The 25,580-nt window shown below is 37.0% G+C and overlaps 1 protein-coding gene across 6 annotated transcripts in view; it reads right to left on the bottom strand.

Annotated features, from left to right (window-relative positions):
* Nucleotides 1-25,580, bottom strand: part of WASHC3 (WASH complex subunit 3) — a 97,120-nt gene that overhangs the window by 26,255 nt on the left and 45,285 nt on the right. For 3 of the 6 annotated variants that reach the window (XM_040491072.1, XM_040491076.1, XM_040491071.1), the window contains one exon: nt 17,859-19,264. The exons of 1 other annotated variant lie outside the window; for it this stretch is intronic. In XM_040491072.1, the coding sequence (XP_040347006.1) occupies nt 19,180-19,264 (85 nt within the window). In that variant the 3' untranslated portion in view covers nt 17,859-19,179. Of the gene's footprint in view, nt 1-12,800; nt 17,377-17,858; nt 19,265-25,580 lie in introns of those variants that run through there. 2 more of the 6 variants (XR_005795347.1, XM_040491074.1) reach the window with 2 other exon arrangements.

Here is a 25,580-nt window from a genome sequence, read left to right as displayed (position 1 = left end):
AGAGAGAGAGAGAGAGAGAGAGAGAGAGAGAGAGAGAGAGAGAGAGAGAGAAAGAACTATAGATGACTATCTCTGGTGAACACATGAAAAAATCCTCAAAAGTTATTAGCAAACAGAATCCAACAATACATTAAAAATATCATTCACCATGATCAAATGGGATTTATTCCCAAGATGCAAGGGTAGGTCAATATTTGCAAATCAATCAACATGATACATCATATCGAGAGGAAAAAAGGACAAAAACCATATGATCATTTCAATAGATGCAGAAAAAGCATCTGACAAAGTACAACATCCATTCATGATAAAAACCCTCAACAAAGTAGGTTTAGAGAGAACATACCTCAATATAATAAAGGCCAGATATGAAAAACTCACAGCTAATATCATCTTCAATGGGGAAAAACTGAGAGCATTTCCTCTATGGCCAGGAACAAGACAGGGATATACACTCTCACCACTGTTTTCGAAGATATACTGGAAGTCCTAGCCACAGCAACTAGACAACAAATAGAAGTAAAAGACATCCAAGTTGGTGAGAAAGAAGTAAAATTTTCACTCTATGTAGACAACATGATACTGTATATATAAGCCCAAAAGACTCTACCAAAAAATTGCTAGAACCGATACATGAATTCAGTAAAGTTGAAGCATACAAAATCAATGTACAAAAATCTGTTGCATTTCTATACACCAATAATGAAGCAGCAAAAACAGAAATTAAGGAATCAATCCCATTTACAATTGCAACCAAAACAGTAAGATACCTAGGAATAAACTAATCAAAGAAGTGAAAGATCTGTATGCTGCAAACTATAAAACACTGATGAAAGAAATTGAAGATGACACAAAGAAATGGAAAAACATTCCATGCTCATGGATTGGAGTAACAAATATTATTGAAATGTCTATATACCCAAAGCAATCTACACATTTAATTCAATCTCTATCAAAATACCAACAGCATTTTTCACAGAGCTGCAATAAACAATCCTAACATTTGCATGGAACCACAAAAGACTCTGAATAGCCAAAGCAATCTTGAAAAAGAAGAACAAAATTGGAGGCATCATAGTTCCAGATTTCAAGATATATTATTAAGCTGTAGTAATCCTTAAAACATAAAAAATAGAAGGACCATATTATCTAGTAATTCCATTACTGGGTATTTACCCAAATAATATGAAAACACTAATTTGAAAAGATATATGTATCCCCATGTTTACTGCAGCATTATTTACAATAGACAAGTTATCAAAGTAGTCCAAGTGTCCATTGATGGAGATCCATTGATAAAGATGTTTTTTTAACTTTATTTTTTAAATTTACATCCCAATTAATTAGAATATAGAGCAACAGTGATTTCAGGAGTAGATTCCTTAATGCCCCTTACCCATTTAGCCCATATCCCTTCCCAAAACCCCACCAGTAACCCTCTGTTTGCTCCATATTTAAGAGTCTCTTATGTTCTGTCCCCCTCCCTGTTTTTATATTATTTTTGCTCCCTTCCCTTATGTTCAACTGTTCTGTGTCTTTTTGTTTTTTAAATGCTGACAACAATGTCAAAGTTTGGTTTTTTAATGTTTTGTTATTTATTTTTTAGAGAATGAGGCAGAACAGGAGTGGGGGAGGGACAGAGAGAAATGGAGACACAGAATCCGAAGCATCATTAGGCTCTGAGCTGTCAGCTCAGAGCCCCACGTGGGGCTCAAACTCACGAATCACGAGATCATGACCTGAGCCAAAGTCGGACACTTAACTAACTGAGCCACCCAGGCACCCCAACTGTTCTGTGTCTTAAAGTCCTCATATGAGTGAAGTCATATGATATTTGTCTTTCTCTGACAAATTTAGCTTAGCATAATACCCTCTAGTTCCATCCATGTTGTTGCAAATGGCAAGATTTCATTCTTATTGATTGCCGAGTACTCCATTGTATATATATACCACATCTTCTTTATCCATTCATCCACCGATGGACATTTGGGCTCTTTCCATACTTTGGCTATTGTCGATAGCACTGCTATAAACATTGGGATGCATGTGCCCCTTCAAAACAGCATACCTGTATCCCTTGGATAAATACCTAGTAGTGCAACTGCTGGGCCCTAGGGTAGTTCTATTTTTAATTTTTTGAGGAACCTCCACACTGTTTTCCAGAGCAGCTGCATCAGTTTTCATTCCCACCAACAGGGTCAAAGAAATCCTTTCTCCACATCTTTACCAGCATCTGTTGTTGCCTGAGTTGTTCATGTTAGCCATTCTGAGAGGTGTGAGGTGGTATCTCAGTGTGGTTTTGATTTGTATTTCCTTGATGATGAGTGATGTTAAGCATTTTTTCATGTGTCAGTTGGCCATCTGGATGTCTTCTTTGGAGAAGTGTCTATTCATGTCTTTTGCCCATTTCTTCCCTGGATTATTTGTTTTTTGGGTGTTGAGTTTGATAAGTTCTTTATAGATTTTGGATACAAACCCTTTATCTGATATGTCATTTGCAAATATCTCCTCCCATTCTGTTGGTTGCCTTTTAGTTTTGCTGATTGTTTCCTTTACTGTGCATAAGCTTTTTATTTTGATGAGGTCCCAATAGTTCATTTTTGCTTTGGTTTCCCTTGCCTCTGGAGACATGTTGAGTAAGAAGTTGCTAAGACCAAGATCAAGAGGTTTTTGCCTGATTTCTCCTCGAGGATTTTGATGGCTTCCTGTCTTACATTGAGGTCTTTCATCCATTTTGAGTTTATTTTTGTGTCTGGTGTAAGAAAGTGGTCCAGGTTCATTCTTTTGCATGTCACTGTCCAGTTTTCCCAACATGACTTGCTGAAGAGACTGTCTTTATTCCATTGGATATTCTTTCCTGCTTTGTCAAAGATTAGTTGGCCATACGTTTGGGTCCATTTCTGGGTTCTCTATTCTATTCCATTGATCTGAGTGTCTGTTTTTGTGCCACGTTGATAAAGATCTTTTTTATCCATGTGTATGTGTGTATAAACACACACACACACACACACACACACACAAACACACTCAGCCTTATGGAATATTACTCAGCCATAAAAAGAATGAAATCTTGCCTTTTGCAACAATGTGAATGGATCTGGGGGGTATAATGCTAAGTGAGATAAGTCAGAGAAAGACAAATACCATAGGATTTCTCTCACATGTGGAATAGAGAAAGACAAATACCATAGGATTTCTCTCACATGTGGAATTTAAGAAACAAAACAAATGAACAAAGAAAAAACAAGACAAACAACATAGTCTTAAATATAGAGAACAAACTGATGGTTACCTGAGGGAAGGTGGGTGGGGCGATGGGTGAAGTAGGTGAAGGGGATTAAGAGTGCACTTCTCATGATAAGCACTGTGTAATGTGTAGAATTGTTGAATCACATATATGTACAACTGAAACTAATATTACAATGTATGCTAAGTGGAATTAAAACAAAACAAAACAAAAAAGCTGTTGCCTGAGGGTCTAGCCTCCAACCAGCCTGAAACTAGTGCTAAATGAGATTTCCTCCCCTTGGATACTGATGGATCTTGACACCTCCTCAACAATGGGGGCATATCAAGAATAAATCAAGAGGTTTATACAATCACAAAGGTTTAAGACATCCAAGTGCTATGGCAAAGTTAAACAAGAAGTATATCATTGGGGAACCTGGCTAGCTCTGTTAGTGGAGCGTGCAACTCTTGATTTCAGGGTTGTAAGTTTGAGCCCCATGGTGGGTGTAGGGATTACTTAAAAATAAAATCTTAGGGGCGCATAGGTAGCTCAGTCAGTTGAGCGTCCAACTCTTGGTTCTGGCTCAGGTCATGATCTCACAGTTTCATGGGTTCAAGACCTGTGTTGGGCTCTGTGCTGGCAGCTTGGAGCCTGCTTGGGATTCTCTCTCTCTCCTTCTCTCTGCCCCTCCCTTACTCATGCTGTCTCTCTCTCAAAATAAATAACCTTAAAAAAATAAAATCTTAAAAACAAAACAAAGTAAGAAGTATCAACACCTTATACAAGGCCACTCTTTCAAGACTGAGAAAGGAAGCTGTTTTATCAAATATATAGAAGCATAGAGTCAAACAAAATGAGAAAACAGAGAAATATATTCCAAATGAAGGAACAAGACAAAGCTTCAGAAAAATACCTTAATGATATGGAGATAAGTAATCTACCTGATAAAAAATTCAAGTGATGGCTATAACAATGCTCACAAAACTTGGGAGAAGAAAGTATGAACACATTGAGAACTTCAACAAAGAGACAGAAAATAGAAGAAAGTACCAAATATTAGTCACAGAGCTGAAGAATACAACAGCTAAACTGAAAAATACACTAGACGGGTTTAACAACAGATTGGATGAAGTTAACGGATCAGTGAGCTGAAAGATAAAGTAATGGAACTTGCCAACACAGAATAGCAAAAAGAAAAAAAGAATGAAAAAAAATTAAGATAACTTTAATTAAAGGACCTCTGGGACCACATCAAGCAGAATACCATTTGCATTATAGAGGTCCCAGAAGGAAAAGAGAGAGAGAAAACAGCAGAGAACTTATTTGAAAATACAAAGGCTGAAAAATTCTCTAACATAGGGAAGGAAACAAGTACGCAGGACAGGGAGCCCCAGAGAGTTCAAAAAGGGATGAATTCAAAGAAAACCACACCAAGACACATTATAATTTAAATGTCAAAAGTTAAAGAGAGAATCTTAAAAGCAGCAAGAGCATAACAAACTGTTTCATACAAAGGAAACCCCATCAGGAGATCAGCAGATTTCTCAGCAGAATTTTGCAAGCCAGAAGGGAGTGGCATGACATATTCAAAGTGTTAAAAGGAAAAAACTTCCAACCCCAAATACCATACCTGGCAGGGTTATCACTCATATCTGAAGGAGAGATAAGGAGTTTTCCAGACAAGCATAATCTAAAGGAGTTCATCACTATCAATCAGTCTTACAAGAGATATTAACGGAACTTTTTTAAGCTGAAAAGAAATGGGACTAATTAATAACAAGAAAACATATAAAAGTAAAAATCTCAATGACAAAGGTAAATATATAGCAAGAGTAGGAATAATCATTTATAAAGTTACTAAGAAGGTTAAAGTACAAAAGTAATTAATTTGACAAAAGCTACAATAATTTGTTAAGGGATATATAATATAAAAACATGTAAAAGTGACATCAGTAATATAAAACATGAGAGGGGGAGTATAAAAATGTAGTATTGGAAGGCGTTAAAATTTAAGTTGCTATGAACTTAAAATAGACTATTATATATAGGATTATATATATAAACCTCATGGTAACCACAAAGCAAAAACTTATAGTAAATACACAAAAAATGAAAACATAGCAATAAGAAAGTCATTAAATGACACATTAGACCAGATAGACTTGATAGATATATAGAGAATATTTGATTCAAAACAGCAGAATACAAGTTCTTCTCAAGTGCACATGGAGCATTCTCCAGGATAGATTACATGTTAGGCAACAAAACAAGTCTCAATAAATTCAAGAAGATTGAAATAATATCAAGCATCTTTTCTAAACCACAATGGTATGATAATAGGAATCAATTACAAGAAAAAAAATGAGAAAACTACAAATACATAATTAACACAATTAACACAATTAACACATAATTTAATACAAGATTAAATAACATGTTACTGAACAACTACTGGATCATAGAAGAAATCAAAGGAAAAATTAAAAATAGATACAAATGAAAACATAAATGTAACATATCAAAATTTATGGGATGTGGCAAAAACAATTCTAAGAGGGAAGTTAATATCAACACAGGCCTACCTCAAGAAATAAGAATAATAGCAATTTAATTTTACACCTAAAGGAACTAAGAAAAAGTAGTACAAAGTCCAAAGTTAGTAGAGAGAAGGAAATAAAAAAGTGAGAGTGAAAAAAAATTGAGACAAAAAAATAGAAAAGATCACTGAAACTAAGAGCTGGTTCTTTGAAAAGGCAAACAAAATTGACAAACATTTAGCTAGACTCAACAAGGAAAAAAGAGGATTTAAATAAATAAAATCAGAAAGTTACAACTGATACCAAACACATATAAAGGATCACAAGAGAGTACACTTACACGCCAAAAAATTGAAGAGATAGTCTGTGCTAATGGAAAAATTAATATTGTAACAATATCATACTACCTAAAGTACTCTACAGATTTGATGCAATCCCTATCAAAATGCTAATTTTTTAATAGAACTAGAACAAATAATTCTAAAATTTATATGGAACAACAAATGATCTCTAATAGCCAAAACAATATGGAGAAAGAACAAAGTTGGAGGCATTTTACTCCCTGATTTCACACTATACTACAAAGCTATAGTAATAAAAGCAGTATAAAAAAGTAATAAAAACAGTATGGTATTTGCATAAAAACAGACACATAGATCAATTGAACAGAATAGAAAACACAGAAATAAACCCATGCATATATAGTCAACTAAGTTATGACAAAGGATAAAAGGATATACAATGGGGAAAGGACACTCTCTTCAGTACATGGTGCTGGGAAAACTGGAGAGCTATATGTAAAATAATGAAACTGGACTGCTATCCTACACCATACATAAAACTTAACTTAGAATGGATTAAAGACTTGAATGTAAGACCTGAAACCATGAAATTCCTAGAAGAAAACATTAGACAGTAAGTTTCCTGACATTGGTCTTAGTGATGTTTCTTGGATCTGACTCCAAAAACAAGTGAACCAAAAGTAAAAATAAACAAATGGGACTACACCAAACTAAAAAGTTATGCAGAGCAAAGAAAACCATCAACACAATGAAAAGACAATGTACTTTATGAGAGAAGATATTTGCAAATCATGTATACAATAAGGGGTTAATATATAAAATATATAAATAACTCATACAACTCAATAACTAAAAAAATCTGATTAAAAAATGGGCAGAGGATCTGAACAGACATTTTTCCAAGGAAGACATACAGATGGCTAATAGGCATATGAAAAGGTACTTAACATCATTAATCATTAAGGAAATGTAAATCAGAAACACAATGAGATATCACAACAGTCAGCATGGCTATTACCAAAAAGACAAGAAATAACAAATGTTGGTGAGGATGTGGAGAAAAGGGAGAAAAGTGTTTCTTATGCACTGTTGGTGGGAATATGAATTGGTACAGCCACTATGGCAAACAGTATGGAGCTACATATGATCCAGGAATTTCACTACTGAGTATCTACGCAAAAAAAGAAAAAAATGAAGATAGTAATTAAAAAAGATATAGGCACCCCTATATTCACTGTAGCATTTACAATAACCAAGATATGGAAGCAACCTGTGTCCATTGACAGATGAATGGATAGAAAGGTTGTGGTATATTACTCAGCCATAAAAAAATGAAATCTTGCCATTTGCAACAACATGAATGGGCCTTCAGGGTATTATGCTAAGTGAATTAAGTCAAAGACAAATGCCACATGAATTCCCTTATATGTGGGTTCTAAAACAAACAAAACCAACCAGAACCCAGAGTCATTGCTACAGAGAACAATATTGGTCATTGCCAAAGTGTGGGGGAGGTTGAGGGGGCAAAATGGGTGAAAGGTATTAAGAATTGTAAACTTCCAACTATAAAATAAACAAGTCGTGGAGATATAATGGACAGGAAATGGACAGTAATGGAATATAGTCAAGAATGCTGTATTAACTTATTAAGGTGACAGTGATAACTAGACTTACTATGGTGACCATTTTGCAATGTTTACAAATATCAAATGCCTATTTGTACACCTGAAATTAATATAATATGGTGTGTCAATTATATCTCAATAAATTAAAAATGGTAAAAGAAAGTATTTTGTTGTGGTTTTAATTTTCATTTTGCTAATGACTAATAATGTGCATCTTTTCATGTGCTTGTCATTGGTATACCTTTTTTGGTGAAGTATTTTTCAAATCTTTTGCCCATCTTTTTAGGTTGAATTTTTTATTATTAAGCTTTGGGACTTCTATATTTTAGAAACAAGTGCTTTATCAGATATACGATTTGCATACGTTTTCTCCAAGTTTATGGTGTGTCTTTTTATTCTCTTAACAGTATCTTTCAAAGAGAAGTTTTTAATTTTGGTGTTCTAATTTATTAGTTTGGGTTTTATGAATCATGCTTTTTGTATTTAAGAACTCTTTGCCCAACCTCAGGTCATCAAGATTTTCTCCAATTTTTTTTTTCTAGAAAGTTTATAGTCTTATAGTTTGTTTTTTCCCAGTGTGATGAGCCTTTATTGTTTGCAATGGGAAGTAGAAGGAGACACAACAGCTCCAGCTCCATGGGCAACTCCAAAGACCTACTCTATCATTGTCACTGAAAAAACTACTGTTAGGTTTTACATTTACATGTTAAGCTAGTTTTGTATAAGGTTTTGAATGGATTTAAGTTCTTTTAAAAATATATGGATATCCATTATTCCATTACCATTTGTTGAAGTGCTACCCTTTTTCCACTAAATTGCCTTTGCATCTTTGCTGGAAATTAGCACCATATATGTATTGGTCTAATTCTGGACTCTCTATTCTGTTCCATTGACTTTCTATTCTGTTCCATTGGTCTGTCTTTATTTACACCAATAACAGACTTTCTCGATTATTATTACAGGTTATAATAACTCTTGAAATCAAGTAGTTTTAGTCTTCCAACTTAATTCTTTTTCTGTTTGGATATTCTAGGTTCTTTGAATTTCCATATGAATTTTAAAATCTGTTGGTCAATTTCTATTTTAAAAAAGGCTTTGGGGATTTTTACTGGATTGCATTTAATCTACAGATCAATTTGCTAAGACTAGACATATTAATAAGATAGAGCCTTCCAACCCATGGATACAGTAAATCACTCCATTTATCTAATTCTTCCTTTGTTTCTCTCAGCAATGGTCTATAGTTCTCAGTGTACCTGTATTTCACATTTTTTTGTTAGATTTATCCATAAGGATTTCATAGGTTTTGATGCTAATGTGAATGGTAATTTTTAATTTCAATTGTTCATTGTTAGTATATAAAAATACAATTATTATATATTGTTCTTGTATCCTTCAACCTTGTAAACTCATTAGCTCCAGCTTTTTTGTAGATTTCAATAGATTTGTTTTATATAGATAAAAATGTTTGCAAGTAAAGAGAATTTTACTTCTTCCTTACCATCTGTATGTTTTTTATTTCTTTTCTTGCCTTATTTTCTTGGCTAGAATTTCCAGTAGAATGTTGAACAGGAGTGATAAGAGTGGATGTTGCTGTTGTAGGGGAAAAGTATTCAGCCTTTCACCATTAGGTATTATGTTAGCTGTGGTTTTTTGTTTGTTTGTTTGTTTGGTTGGTTGGTTTTGTTTTAAATCAAATAGAGGAAGTTCATCTCTAGTTTTAGTTCATTGAGAATTTTTAATCAGGAACAGATATTGGCTTTTGTCAAATGCATTTTCTGTGCCTTTTGAGATGATCATATGCTTTTTCTTTTAGTTTATTAATATGATAAATTGATTTTCGAGTGTTAATCCAATCTTGCATTCCTGGGATAAACTCCACTTGGACATGACATATTGTTTAAAAATATTTGTTTTGGGGCTGTTTCCAAAATTTGACTATTGTAGATAATGCTGCTATAAACATCAGGGTGCATGTATCCCTTTGAATTAGTATTTTTGCATTGTTTGGGTCAATGCCTAGTAGTGTAATTGCTGGATTGTAGGGTTCTATTTTTAATTGTTTGAGGAACCTCCATACTGTTTTCCACACTGGCTGCACCAGTTTGCATTCCTACCAACAGTGCAAGAAGGTTCCCTTTTCTACACATCCTTGCCAACATCTGTTGTTTCTTCTGTTGCTGATTTTAGCCATTCTGATAGGTAGGAGGTGATATCTCAGTGAAGTTTTGGTTTGCATTTCCCTGATGATGAGTGATGTTAAGCACTTTTTCATGTATCTTTTGGCCATCTGTATGTCTTCTTTGGGAAAATGTCTATTCATGTCTTCTGCCCATTTTAAAATTTGACTATTCATTTTTTTGGTGTTAAGTTTTATAAGTTCTTTCTATATTTTGGATACTAACCCTTTATCAGACATGTCATTTGCAAATATGTTCTCCCATTCCATAGGTTGCTTTTCAGTTTTGTTGATTGTTTCCTTCGCTGTGCAGAAACATTTTATTTTGATGAAGTCCCAATAGTTTAGTTTTGCTTTTATTTCCTTTGCCTCAGGAGACATACTAGAAAAGTGTTGTGTTGGTCTATGTCAAAGTTACTCCCTGTGTTCTCTTCTAGGATTTTTATGGTTTCAGGTCTGACATTTAGATCTTTAATCCAGTTTGAATTTATTTTTGTGTATGGTATAAAAAAGTGGTCCAGTTTTCCAAATACCATTTGTTGAAGAGACTTTTTCCTATTGGATATTCTTTCCTGTTTTGTCAAAGATTAATTGGCCACATAGTTGTGGGTTCCCTTCTGGGCTCTCTATTCTGTTCTTTGATTTATGTGTCTATTTTTTCCCAGTACCATACTGTTTTGATCACTACAGCTTTGTAATATAACTTGAAGTCTGGAATTGTGTGCTCTTGCTCTGTGAAAAATTGTTGAAATTTTGACAGAGATTGCATTCAATGTGTAGATTGCTTTGGATAGTATAGGCGTTTTAACAATATTTGTTCTTCTAATCCATGATGAATGGATAAAGATGTGGTGTGTATAGGTATGTATGTATATATATACACACACACACACATATGACATATATATAACATATATTGTATATATTACATACACACATTGGAGTATTACTCAGCCATAAAAAGGAATGAAATATGCCATTTGCAATGACATAGATAGAGCTAAGGAGTATTATGCTAAGCAAAATAAGTCAGTCAGAGAAAGACAAATACCAAAGGATTTCACTTATATGTGGAATTGGAGAAAGACAAATATCATATCCCTTCACTCATATGAGGAATTTAAGATACAAAACAGATAAACATAAGGGAAGGGAAGCAAAAATAATATAAAAACAGGGAGAGGGACAAAACATAAGAGACTCAAATACAGAGAACAAACTGAGGCTTGCTGGAGGGGTTGTAGGTGGGGGCTATGGGTAAATGGGTAAGGTGCATTAAGGAAGCCACTTGTTGGGATGAGCCCTGGGTGTTATACATAGGGGATGAATCGCTGGAATCTACTTCTGAAATCATTATTGCACTATATGCTAACTTGGATAGAATTTAAAAATTTAATTAATTAAAAAAAATAAACAAAAAAATTTTCAGAACTCCACTTTGCAGATTACAATGTGAACTTTTTTTTTTTTTTTTTTTTTGGAGAGAAAGAGGGAGCACGCAAGTGGTGGGGGGCGGGGCGGACACAGGATCTAAAGCAGGTTCTGCATGGACAGCAGAGAGCCCAACGCGGGGCTTAAACTCAAGAACCATGAGATCATGACCTGAGCTGAAGGCAGACACTTCATCAACTGATCTACCCAGGTGCCCCACAATGTGAACTCGTAATAAGATTACTAAAATGGGGCATCTGGGTGGCTCAGTCAGTTGAGCGCCCGACTTCAGCTTAGGTCATGATCTCACAGTTTGTGGGTTCAAGCCCCACATCTGGCTCTGTTCAGAGCTTGGAGTTCAGAGTTTGGAGTCTGGAGCCTGTTTCTCATTCTGGGTCTCCCTCGCTCTCTGCTCCTCCCCTGCTGGTGCTCTCTCTCTTTCTCAAAAATAACATTAAAAATAATTTAAAAAACGATTACTAAAAATTTATTTAAGATGAGAACATAACTGATGAAGTATTTTTGTTCATATAAATAAACTTTTCTTTCTTCTATTTCTTTGGAGAATCCTTCAGCTCTTCTGTGCTTCAATTTATTCATTGGTAAAAAAAAAGAGGCAATTAGACTAGATATTTGCTAAGATTTCTTCTAGATTTAAAAATGTTATTATTCAGTCAGAGAAAGACAAAAATCATATGACTTCACTCATATTAGAACTTTAAGAGACAAAACAGATGAACATAAGGGGAGGGAAACAAAAATAATATAAAAACAGGGAAGGGGACAAAACAGAAGAGACTGATAAATATGGAGAACAAACTGAGGGTTACTGGAGGGGGTGTGGGAGGGGGATGGGATAAATGGATAATGGGCACTAAGGAATCTACTCCTGAAATCATTGTTGCATTATATGCTAACTAATTTGGATGTAAATTTTGAAAAATAAAAAATAAAATTTAAAAAGTTATTATTCCAATACTTAGAATTTACTGAGAAAAAATATTTGTAAAGTTAACTATGAAGTGCTTAATTCTAAAGTATTTTAATCTACTTATATCAATTTGAATGTAAGTATACACAGATGACTAATAAATATTTTGTAGATATTGTAAAATGAATTTTCCCCAAGTTCATTCACTTATAAGCTGCCAATCTAAAGTAATAGTGTTTTGGGAACAGAGAAAATGGAGTCACAAATAAAATCTTTACACTTCACGTTCCAAAGGAAGATAAATGTCTCTTGTTTAAGCTTCCTATTCAAAATCCATGACACTTCCTTTTAATGTCAGTGCTTTTGTTTATTAATCTTCGCAACAAGAAAGGTAAAAGTGACTGTTTTTGAAAAGACGCCTTGGCACTATTGCAGCAGCTGTGAAGTACAGGACTAAATTGTGGCATTTTAAGTTCTTCATGGATCCTGGAAATCGAGTTTGTTTTTGTGAAGAACTTGATCAGAAACAAAACAGTTTCACTGAACATTATGTTGTCTGGGCACTCTTCAAGAGCACATGGACACAATTTATTCTCTAACAGAAGCCATGCTCTGATTCAGATATAAAAGTTTCACAGAAAAACTCTGCAGGGATGTGTAAAAGGAAACATTTAAAAATTGTATTATAATTACCACAGGCTGTAAAGATACAGATTTAGTCATTTTTTACCCTTTGCTCATTCTTGGAAGATTTTAAAAACTAAAATTTGTAATGAAAAAGTTCTGGAAATCTCGTGTGTGGCTTACCATCCAATTTGTCTTTATATCTAAGATGAAAATTATACATTTTAAATAAAAGTTAAGTTCAGATCAATTTGGTGTTTTAGAAACAGCATTGTGTGCAGCAGAAGCTTCTGGCAGTGCCCTGCAACACATCCCCCAGGCCCACCTTGGATTTCAGTCACAGGTGTCGTAGAGTTCTATTCAATCTTGGACTCCCTCACCCTTTTGGTGATAGCAACCCATCTGCAGTGAATGCCCTACTTCTCCACTTTCTGACAAAATGTCCTTTATAATGCCATGGAGCCACCCAGGTGTACAGGCAAGTATATCACAGAAGTGTAGAGGAATAATGCCCTCAGTCATTGGGTCCAGGGCTAGTGGACACATGGTCCATTCTCCAGTCCTTCTGATGAACAATTCTGGGAAGGAGCTGTTCATTTCTAAGGAGGTGTTGGTCTTGGAATCAAGTCCCAAGCACCCACAGTGGAAATCTTGGTAATATACCCTTGTCCCATTCTTCCTATTCTCTCACTCTTGTCTCCTGGGATTAGTTCACAAATAAACATCTTGTGCCCGAGTGTTTGTCTCCAGATCTGTTTTAGGAAGAATAGAACATAGGACTTTGGTATGATAGTGACCCTGGAAACCATCCCCAGGGTAGGCTTCTAGAACTGGATCACTTACCCTATTGTTAGGATAAGCAGGACAGTGGTAGTCTCTGGTGTGCCTCACAATTCATAAGAATCTTAGTGGTGGTGGATTGGGACAAGAAGCCATGAGTTATCCAGCGGCTCTGTCAGTAGAATGGGTTGGGGGTAAAGGATTGCGGAATTGACTAGCATTTGTTGTCTTGGACATCTTGAAAAAGGGAAGTAAAAGACTCAGATCCATCAACTATCATCTTAGGGCACACTGAAAGCCAAAAGGCCAATTTCACAGTATTTAAAGAGATCATTATTTCCTCAGCCATAGGACAGCTGTGGTGAAAATCAGGTCCAGAGTTTAAGGGTGGCAGACCCGAAAAGGAGATGAAATGTGCAGCCTCCACACATTTGTTTTGCTAGCGCCATAGCCCTGATATCAAAGAGGGACTGAGAAAATCTGAGAGATTTTCCAGCTTGAATAGCATGCCAGCCAAAGCAGCTCTTTCTCCTTTACTAGAGGAGAGCAGCCTTGCCTTACCTGGAGGCCGTGCAGTTTTCACTTGAAATGGATACCTTCCATGGAACATGAGCTGTACCACCTCAAGATTTAATTTGTCTTTCCCCCACTGCCTTGAGAAGAATAACTAATGTCAAGTTTTAGCTGAGAGAGAAAATATAGTCCTTGATCTGGAAAGAAATAGCCTATTTACTGAATTTTAGAACTGGCTAACAAGTATTGGCAGAAATCTGGAGAACATGTGTGGGAATAGATCTGGAGTGTGTCAGACCAGAGGGGGCAGAATATAAGGCTGGATAGAAGAGAGTTTATTGACATGAGAGCACTCTTGTCACTCAACATTTAACATCCTGGCAAGGACACATGGAACTGGTGCTAACAGGCTGTCGGGATGGCTTCTTGAAACTTGGTCGTGATGGCCTATACTAAATTAGACGGAGATGCTGAAACTGCCTTGTCAAAGGACTGAGGAAGAGGTCAGTGGCAGAGAGGTGGGAATGTCAGAATAGATTTATTTCTTGTGCTGAGAGAACCAACCTACTATTTTCCCAGGAAGGATCTAGAGAACTCTCTTTACTAAGGAAATAAAGAATGTGAATAATGAGGGTGGCGCCAACATCTTTGGGAAAATCAGTGGTAGGTAGCTACATCCCGTAGGGATCCAGGGATATTGTTCATCCTGATATTCCTCAAAATCTCATGCTGGTAACTTGTATTGGTAAATCAGGCTAATAAGATTTGGCGAAGAGGAAGTAGGAAGGATCTTGGTGCCCTATAAGACACACATAAGCTAGAAAATGGAAGATTCAGATCCTTGCAGGTTTTAATGGTTCAATGGTCTGGAGGATGCTGGGACATCCCCTCTGAGGTACAGGACAAGTTATTAAAGTTGTACCCTCTACCATTAAGAACGAGGTATAGCATGTTGGGGATCTTGGCTTTTGAAAGCCAAATACTGCTCTCACCTATTTATGATGGGGAGATTTGGAAGGCTGCCAGTTTCAAATGGAGCACAGAGCAGAGAGGGTTGTGTTCCAGGTTCAGGCTGTGACAGACATAAGCTGCCCTGCTGCTCAGCTGATTACATGACCTATTATCCATTGACACTACAGATACCTGATGGAGAGCACTGTGTAGCATCTCTGGCAAACTCTACTAGAAAGTTAACATCACAGATCTTAGGTTCTAGAGCAAAGTCATGCCTTTTAATTGCTTGAAAACAGCTCCTGGCATACCTCCACACCCAACAGAAATTGAAAATCTGATATCAGGTGATTAACTAGAGCTGCCCATCATGAGGTGGGTGTTATCAGATTCACCAAATCATCAGATCAGATAGACCCAGTAGCAATCTATCATTTGACAGAAATGATACATTTGGGATCAAGCCTGAGCAAGTGCACACGGTATGTGTAAGTTACATGGACACATAGCCTAGATTCCCCTATCACTTACATCTCTTACACTAATGTATCTCCTTCAACCTATTCCTATGATCTCATGGGGAATTACCTATGATCAGTTGTATCAGTTATATATTGCTACAGTTATACCATATAATAACCAAAAAAATCTTTATGAGAACCAACAATGAGCATTTATTATTCACACATCTACGGCCAGCTGGGAATTGGCTAGGCATATGTTCTAATCTTGGCTGGGCTTGCTCACATTTTGGGGTTGGCTGCTGGGTGAATAGAACAACTTAGCTTTGTTCCACATGTCATTCATTCTCCATCAGACTATCCTGGTCATATTCTTATGTCAGTGGCAGAGGCACAAGAGAAGGCAAGACCATCCAAGTAGTTTTCAAGCCTCTGCTTGAATCACATGTGCTAACATTCTACTGGCCAAAAGCAAAACCACATGGTTAAGTTCAGAGTCAGAAGGTGAGGCAGAATGCTCCACCCACAGTGGGAAGGCAATGCAAAAGTATATGGCAAAAGGCATGGAGACGGGGGAAGTGAAGAACTGCGGCTATTTTTTGTTAATATTAACATGCCAAGTGACAGATAAGGAAAAAGTAGGCCGTGTTCAGGGATGGACCGGCTGGATAAATTGGGGTGAGACAACAGTGACTGGCTTCTCCACTACAGCCTCTCTCAGAGGGGGCTGTATGGATTACTGGTGAGGCAAAAATCTTCCTGATGGACAGAGCTTCTAACAGTGCCCTTGGTCATCCATGTTGATAGAGAGACATGGCTTGAGTTAAGGATAAAAACAGTCTTTTGATTATGGTGAAATGTGCATATTTTTGTATCATGAAATGTCAACTCACCTGAGGAAGCAACAATTAGGCAGATAGGATGATTCCAATAGATTTCAGTCAGTCTTATCCTTACCCACTCCAGGTTTGTACAGCAAACCCATGAATGGAGTAATCACGGTGACAGAGATAGAGGGAGGCCACGTATGGGCCCAAAAGCTTGGTTTTCCTCTCATTAAGGGCTGCTCTAGTTACTACCACTATTGAATACGTGCTCTGTCAGCAGCAGAGACCAATGATTTGGTACCATTCCTTTATCGAAACCAAATAGCTACTTGGTAGCAAGTTGTGTGCATTGATTTCCTTTCACCCTGAAGGAGGAATTCATTCATTCCTATACTAATTAATTTGCACTCTTAATATAGGCTTGCCTTCCTTTCCAGCAGTACCTCTGCTATCATTACTATCTGATAGTCTACAGAATGCCTATTATCAACATAGTATCCTGCATTACACTGCCTCAGGTCAAGAAACTGTTTTATAGCAAACAAAGAACATGAGTTATTACATCCATGGTCCTATGTATACAGCATCATCCAGAAGCAATTAATCTAGTAGAACAATGAAATGGCCTATTACAGAGTCAGCTTAGGCATCAGCTCAGATATAATATCCTGTAGGATTAAGGTTCTATTTTCCAGGATAGGATACATGCACTATACCAATGGACAGCATATGATTCCCTGTTCCCAACTTCAAGGTGCAGGAACCAAGAGGATAGAAATAGGATTGGCCTTTCTTACCACCATTCCCAGTGAGCTACTTGTAGAATGTGTTTCCCATTCCTACCACCTTAGGCTTTGCTGGATTGGAGGTCCTGTATCCTGACAGGGTAAGGGGAAGAAGCTGGCACACTTCCCCCAGGAAGCACTGTAAGGACTCCACAAAACTGAAGCTACAGCTGCCAACTGGTCCTGTTGGGTTGCTCATGTCTGTGGGACAACAGGCAAGAAAGGGGAATTAATATGTTGGTTAACATGAGGAGCTAGAAATGTGACTACAAAAAGAAACAGGGAGAATGTGTCTGGAACTCAGGTGATTCACTGGGGGCATGTCTTGATGTTTCCGTGCCTGAGGTGAACAGTGAACAAACAATTGTGATACTCATAGCCTAAAAAGGGCAAAGTAACCAAGACCCTAGATCTCTGAAGGGATGAAGGTCTGGGCCACTCAGGCAGTCAACCAAACTAGACTAGCTGAATTTCTGGCAGAGAGCAATGAAAATCTCAAATGGCTGGTGGAAGAAAGAGATGATGAATATATTTTGGCCTTGGGTTCAGTTGTAGTAACAGGAACTGTAACAGGAACTGTAGCTTGTCTAATCGTCTTGGGCAGTCTTTTATACTGTTGCTGACCATCACTTTGAAGACTCAGTGATAGAATGAACTTAACATGGGACTCAAGCAGTTCTGAATAGGTAAGAACTATTTATTCAAAAACAAACATCTCTTTTGCCAAACATCACATCTCCTTGTCAACTTCTGATATCAGCCACAACTGCACTTAGAGAGTTCTGAACTCAGACCTGTCCGTTTTTGCTAGTGAAATCCTACCACAAGTGTGAGGCATGCATTTTTCCGCTTTCTGTTCCAAGTCCTTTTTCAATGTTGGGGTAGCCTACTTTCTCTCATAAAAGGATAGCTCAGAAATTCTGGGGTAGTCACTTCTCCTGGAGGTAACTTTCAACTAATAGGGGATGGAAACTGGTTAATAATTATGCTATCTGTATTAGGTGAATATTTTGAGGAGGCAGTTTGTAAACTTCTCAGGTCTTAGAGTTCAAAATGGCAACCTTGGTAATATACTTTTGTATGGGTTTTCTTTCTCTTGCTCTTCCTGTTCTCTCGCTTCTGCTTCCTGTGATCACCTCACAAATGCCATACTTACCCCCAAGTCTTTTCCTCAGGGTCTACTTTCAGGTGGGCTAAACTAAGACAGGTACCATTAATCAAATGCATTTATATATCTTTCCATGTAAGTATTTTAGAGATTTTCTAGACTGTGCAAATAATTATTCATGAAGAATTATTTGCAAGGTGAGGTAAGGACAGCATTTTAAATTAAAGATTTTTTTCTGTTTAGGCAATAAAAGAGTTGATGACACGATGCCTGCTCACTGTGAAACATACTGAAACTACCTTCAATTCAATTTCTATCTGATAATATTCTAAGAATATCTGACACTTTGATAGTATATGAACTAATGACCAAGTGGTGAAAAGCTCTATATGCCAATAAATTTCAACTTCATAATTTCTATGACATATCAGCTTCAAGTTGTCACTGAAAATTTAAATCCAATATTAGTCTCTGCCAGAAAATTCTTTAGCAATTCTTATAATATAAATGCACTTAATACTTTTCATGCTAAAATAGTCACAAAAATTGAATTACTCACTTAGTCAAATTCACTTTTTTGCATTGAGTCTGTTTTTGATCACCAAACTCACATTGACTTCATTTTCAATGCTCACCACATCCTGAAATCTCCCACCTTGGTATTTGCAGCACTAATGGCACTTTATTTTGGTTATTCTACTTTTCAGTATTTTGGTAATAAGACATTCTGCCAGATTATAAATGCTTTATTATTTTTTTTAGCATAGAGGGAGTTTGGTGGTAGATATATGACCATTTGATGTTTTTATGACTAAGAGTTCAAGCTCAGGCTTTCTTTCTTATAGAATGTAAATGCATACCCACACATGTATGTGTAACTGTTATGAAAATTAAGCTTAGTCACTAAAAGAAGATTCACTATCTGAACTTTCTTCTGTATTTTTTTCACCTTCACCATCAGGCACTGGAGCATCTGGCCTCCTGAAAGAGAAGGAAACAATTTGGTTTTTCCAGTTGAAAAAAAGCAATTACTATCTGTAAATTAGGTTCATCCTAGAATATTGCTGTTAATAAGTTCACCAAGTCTGTGTCCTTAACTGAGGGTCTCCCAGTCTCCTCCACAGCATGCTTCTCTTTGGCTTTTCCAGCACTCTGGGGATTACTAGTGCTATTCCTGTATGGGCCACAGCGCTGTTTTCTCTTGCCAGTCCTTACAGAATTTGCTAGTTCAGTACTTTCTGCTTCTCATTCCATGGAGACCCAACTACAGACAGAGATGTGATGTGGAGAGGCTGGCGTGACCAGTGCTACATCTCCGTAGTCTCCAAGTATACAAGAGGTACAGAGAAAGGAAAGCTAGAAATGGAAAGAAAACGAAAATCTTCATGTTCCAGGAAAGCTGCAGAAAGAAATTTACAAATGGAAGAGAGTTAAAGAATGGCCATTAAGAAACACAGACAGTATGGAAATTTTGCAGGGGAGAAGAGGGCCTGGTAAAAGGTTCTTAATGTTTGTTGAGTGTTTTCACTTATATTTTATCTTCATAGAATGAATGTAAAAAGTATGAGTTGGTAAAAATAATGTCTTGAAGACTCCCTAGGTAAAACAAGGAGATATGAGAATGATTAAACTCAACTTTGCAGGGAGATATAATAAACCAAATGAAATTTTACAACAAACCAAACATTCAACTAGATAAGTTCCATAGTGTTTGCTAGTAAATTATCTAATCAATATGGTAATACTATTATTCAGCCTCTATTCACTCTCACTGAGAAAATAAGTTAAGCAAGTAAAGTATACTTTTGGGGAAACTAACAGGGAGTGGAAGAATAATATAGCTGCTCTGTCTTAATAATTGAGAACTACCAGACTTATTTCTCCCTCAGGCTCTTTGATTCTTATTAAAGATTTAGGACACCAACCAATAAAACTCTGCTTTGCCATAAATAAAATCACTGTTACTAAAATTAAAACATGTATAGTCTACCATGTACATTTAGTTATTAAAAATTATGGCTGAGTTTTGGCTTATAGTTTTTAATATCATATCTGTCATGTACAAAACAGAAAGAAATGCTGGCACTGCTCCCCAGCAATCGGTAAAACAGAAACTCATTTGCTCTGCTGCACAGTTTTAGATTATACCTATTAGGAAGTCACATGTACTCGATACAGTAAAACTTGGAAGCTGGGTAAGGCGTTTACCAGGTTTTGACTGATACTCCATCTGCCTAAAATACTAATATGAGACCACAGTCTTCATTGCTCTCCATAGAAGCAAGACTGTGGAACCACTGGGCATGAATACTGGGCACAATTTCCAAGTAAATCTGTCTTTGCTGTATTTGTGATTTCTTAATGCCTTTACTTTGTTAAAAAAGAAAAAAATTACCAGAGGGAATTTGAATACAATGTAAAAATTATATCTATGGCAACTCAAACAAATAAAACAATGTATATGATACCCCTAAAATAAATGCTACTTAAGGGTAAAAGCAGCTTAAGCCTAAAAGGAGCTGAAATTATAACATTAATGTATGTGTGTAACCATTTTTTAATACATGTGATCATCACAGCTGTATAGCATAGTGGTTAAGAACACACATTCTGTTTATTTTTTCAAAAAACCAACTCTTGGTTTCGTTGATCTGCTCTACAGTTTTTTTAGATTCTATATTGTTTATTTCTGCTCTGATCTTTATTATTTCTCTTCTTCTGCTGGGTTTAGGCTGCCTTTGCTGTTCTGCTTCTATTTCCTTTAGGTGTGCTGTTAAGATTTTGTATTTGGGATTTTTCTTGTTTCTTGAGATAGGCCTGGATTGCAATGTATTTTCCTCTCAGGACTGCCTTCGCTGCGTCCCAAAGCGTTTGGATTGTTGTATTTTCATTTTCGTTTGTTTCCATATATTTTTTAATTTCTTCTCGAATTGCCTGGTTGACCCACTCATTCGTTAGTAGGGTGTTCTTTAACCTCCATGCTTTTGGAGGTTTTCCAGACTTTTTTCTGTGGTTGATTTCCAGCTTCATAGCATTGTGGTCTGAAAGTATGCATGGTATGATTTCAATTCTTGTAAACTTATGAAGGGCTGTTTTGTGACCCAGTATATGATCTATCTTGGAGAATGTTCCATGTGCACTCGAGAAGAAAGTATATTCTGTTGCTTTGGGATGCAGAGTTCTAAATATATCTGTCAAGTCCATCTGATCCAATGTCTCATTCAGGGCCCTTGTTTCTTTATTGACCGTGCGTCTAGATGATCTATCCATTTCTGTAAGTGGGGTGTTAAAGTCCCCTACAATTACCACATTCTTATCAATAAGGTTGCTTATGTTTATGAGTAATTGTTTTATATATATGGGCGCTCCAGTATTCGGCGCATAGACATTTATAATTCTTAGCTCTTCCTGATGGATAGACCCTGTCACTATTATATAATGTCCTTCTTCATCTCTTGTTACAGCTTTTAATTTAAAGTCTAGTTTGTCTGATAGAAGTATGGCTACTCCAGCTTTCTTTTGGCTTCCAGTAGCATGATAAATAGTTCTCCATCCCCTCACTCTCAATCTAAAGGTGTCCTCAGGTCTAAAATGAGTCTCTTGTAGACAGCAAATAGATGGGTCTTGTTTTTTTATCCATTCTGATACCCTATGTCTTTTGGTTGGTGCATTTAATCCATTTACATTCAGTGTTATTATAGAAAGATATGGGTTTAGAGTCATTGTGATGTCTGTATGTTTTATGCTTGTAGTGATGTCTCTGGTACTTTGTCTCACAGGGTCCCCCTTAGGATCTCTTGGAGGGCTGGTTTAGTGGTGACAAATTCCTTCAGTTTTTGTTTGTTTGGGAAGACCTTTATCTCTCCTTCTATTCTAAATGACAGACTTGCTGGATAAAGGATTCTCGGCTGCATATTTTTTCTGTCTAGCACACTGAAAATCTTGTGCCAATTCTTTCTGGCCTGCCAAGTTTCAAAAGAGAGATCAGTCACGAGTCTTATAGGTCTCCCTTTATATGTGAGGGCACGTTTACCCCTTGCTGCTTTCAGAATTTTCTCTTTATCCTTGTATTTTGCCAGTTTCACTATGATATGTCGTGCAGAAGATCGATTCAAGTTAGTCTGAAGGGAGTTCTCTGTGCCTCTTGGATTTCAATGCCTTTTTCCTTCCCCACTTCAGGGAAGTTCTCAGCTATTATTTCTTCAAGTACCCCTTCAGCACCTTTCCCTCTCTCTTCCTCCTCTGGGATACCAATTATGCGTATATTATTTCTTTTTAGTGTATCACTTAGTTCTCTAATTTTCCCCTCATACTCCTGGATTTTTTTATCTCTCTTTTTCTCAGCATCCTCTTTTTCCATAACTTTATCTTCTAGTTCACCTATTCTCTCCTCTGCCTCTTCAATCCGAGCCATGGTGGTTTCCATTTTGTTATGCATTTCGTTTAAAGCGTTTTTCAGCTCCTCGTGACTGTTCCTTAGTCCCTTGATCTCTGTAGCAAGAGATTCTCTGCTGTCAGCTATACTGTTTTCAAGCCCAGCGATTAATTTTATGACTATTATTCTAAATTCACTTTCTGTTATATTATTTAAATCCTTTTTGATCAGCTCATTAGCTGTTGTTATTTCCTGGAGATTCTTCTGAGGGGAATTCTTCTGCTTGGTCATTTTGGATAGTCCCTGGCGTGGTGAGGACCTGCAGGGCACTTCCCCTGTGCTGTGGTGTATAACTGGAGTTGGTGGGCGGAGCTGCAGTCAGACCTGATGTCTGCCCCCAGCCCACCGCTGGGGCCACAGTCAGACTGGTGTGTGCCTTCTCTTCCCCTCTCCTAGGGGCGGGATTCACTGTGGGGTGGGGTGGCCTGTCTGGGCTACTTGCACCAAAAGTCTGCTAGAACTGATCCATGAATTCAGCAAAGTTTCAGGATACAAAATCAATGTACAGAAATCAGTTGCATTCTTATACACTAACAATGAAGCAACAGAAAGACAAATAAAGAAACTGATCCCATTCACAATTGCACCAAGAAGCATAAAATACCTAGGAATAAATCTAACCAAAGATGTAAAGGATCTGTATGCTGAAAACTATAGAAAGCTTATGAAGGTAATTGAAGAAGATTTAAAGAAATGGAAAGACATTCCCTGCTCATGGATTGGAAGAATAAATATTGTCAAAATGTCAATACTATCCAAAGCTATCTACACATTCAATGCAATCCCAATCAAAATTGCACCAGCATTCTTCTCGAAACTAGAACAAGCAATCCTAAAATTCATATGGAACCACAAAAGGCCCCGAATAGCCAAAGTAATTTTGAAGAAGAAGACCAAAGCAGGAGGCATCACAATCCCAGACTTTAGCCTCTACTACAAAGCTGTCATCATCAAGACAGCATGGTATTGGCACAAAAACAGACACATAGACCAATGGAATAGAATAGAAACCCCAGAACTAGACCCACAAACGTATGGCCAACTCATCTTTGACAAAGCAGGAAAGAACATCCAATGGAAAAAAGACAGTCTCTTTAACAAATGGTGCTGGGAGAACTGGACAGCAACATGCAGAAGGTTGAAACTAGACCACTTTCTCACACCATTCACAAAAATAAACTCAAAATGGATAAAGGACCTGAATGTGAGACAGGAAACCATCAAAACCTTAGAGGAGAAAGCAGGAAAAGACCTCTCTGACCTCAGCCGTAGCAATCTCTTACTCGACACATCCCCAAAGGCAAGGGAATTAAAAGCAAAAGTGAATTACTGGGACCTTATGAAGATAAAAAGCTTCTGCACAGCAAAGATAACAACCAACAAAACTAAAAGGCAACCAACGGAATGGGAAAAGATATTTGCAAATGACATATCGGACAAAGGGCTAGTATCCAAAATCTATAAAGAGCTCACCAAACTCCACACCCAAAAAACAAATAACCCAGTGAAGAAATGGGCAGAAAACATGAATAGACACTTCTCTAAAGAAGACATCCGGATGGCCAACAGGCACATGAAAAGATGTTCAGCGTCGCTCCTTATCAGGGAAATACAAATCAAAACCACACTCAGGTATCACCTCACGCCAGTCAGAGTGGCCAAAATGAACAAATCAGGAGACTATAGATGCTGGAGAGGATGTGGAGAAACGGGAACCCTCTTGCACTGTTGGTGGGAATGCAAATTGGTGCAGCCGCTCTGGAAAGCAGTGTGGAGGTTCCTCAGAAAATTAAAAATAGACCTACCCTATGACCTAGTAATAGCACTGCTAGGAATTTATCCAAGGGACACAGGAGTACTGATGCATAGGGGCACTTGTACCCCAATGTTCATAGCAGCACTCTCAACAATAGCCAAATTATGGAAAGAGCCTAAATGTCCATCAACTGATGAATGGATAAAGAAATTGTGGTTTATATACACTATGGAATACTACGTGGCAATGAGAAAAAATGAAATATGGCCTTTTGTAGCAACGTGGATGGAACTGGAGAGTGTGATGCTAAGTGAAATAAGCCATACAGAGAAAGACAGATACCATATGGTTTCACTCTTATGTGGATCCTGAGAAACTTAACAGGAACCCATGGGGGAGGGGAAGGAAAAAAAAAAAAAAGAGGTTAGAGTGGGAGAGAGCCAAAGCATAAGAGACTGTAGAGAACTGAGAGCAAACTGAGGGTTGATGGGGGGTGGGAGGGAGGAGAGGGTGGGTGATGGGTATTGAGGAGGGCACCTTTTGGGATGAGCACTGGGTGTTGTATGGAAACCAATTTGACAATAAATTTCATATATAAAAAAAATAAATTTCATATTAAAAAGTAAAAAAAAAAAAAAAAAAAAAACACATTCTGGAGCCAGACTGCCTGGATTCAAATCCCAGTCTTGCTACATATTTGAGCAATTTGGGGGAAGCTAGGTAACCACTTTGGATCCAACGAACCGACTGGAGTATTGTAATGATTAGAATGAAATATTATATGTAAAGTATATCAAATAATATCTGGCACATAGTAAGTATATTAAATAGATGCTATCTTCGTGGTCATTGTCGTCGTCATAGTCATCGCCATCATCATCATCATCATCATCATCATCATCACGTACCCACAATTTTGCCAGGAACTGTGTTAGGTGCTAGAGATACAGAAATGAATAACAAGTAGTTCCTTCCCTGAAGAAACTTATATTTTAGGGGGATATTTTAGAGGGAGACAGAAATATAAATTATTACTATAAATGTGATATACATAAATACAGTTGTAGTAACTATGCTTATGTAAAAAGTTAATTCACTCTATGATG

Source organism: Herpailurus yagouaroundi, unplaced genomic scaffold (genome assembly GCF_014898765.1).
Source record: "Herpailurus yagouaroundi ecotype Mexico unplaced genomic scaffold, PumYag 182, whole genome shotgun sequence".
NCBI classification, from domain to species: domain Eukaryota; kingdom Metazoa; phylum Chordata; class Mammalia; order Carnivora; family Felidae; genus Herpailurus; species Herpailurus yagouaroundi.
The sequence above is the reverse complement of the archived record's forward strand: the minus strand, read 5'-3'. Positions and strand labels throughout refer to the sequence as shown.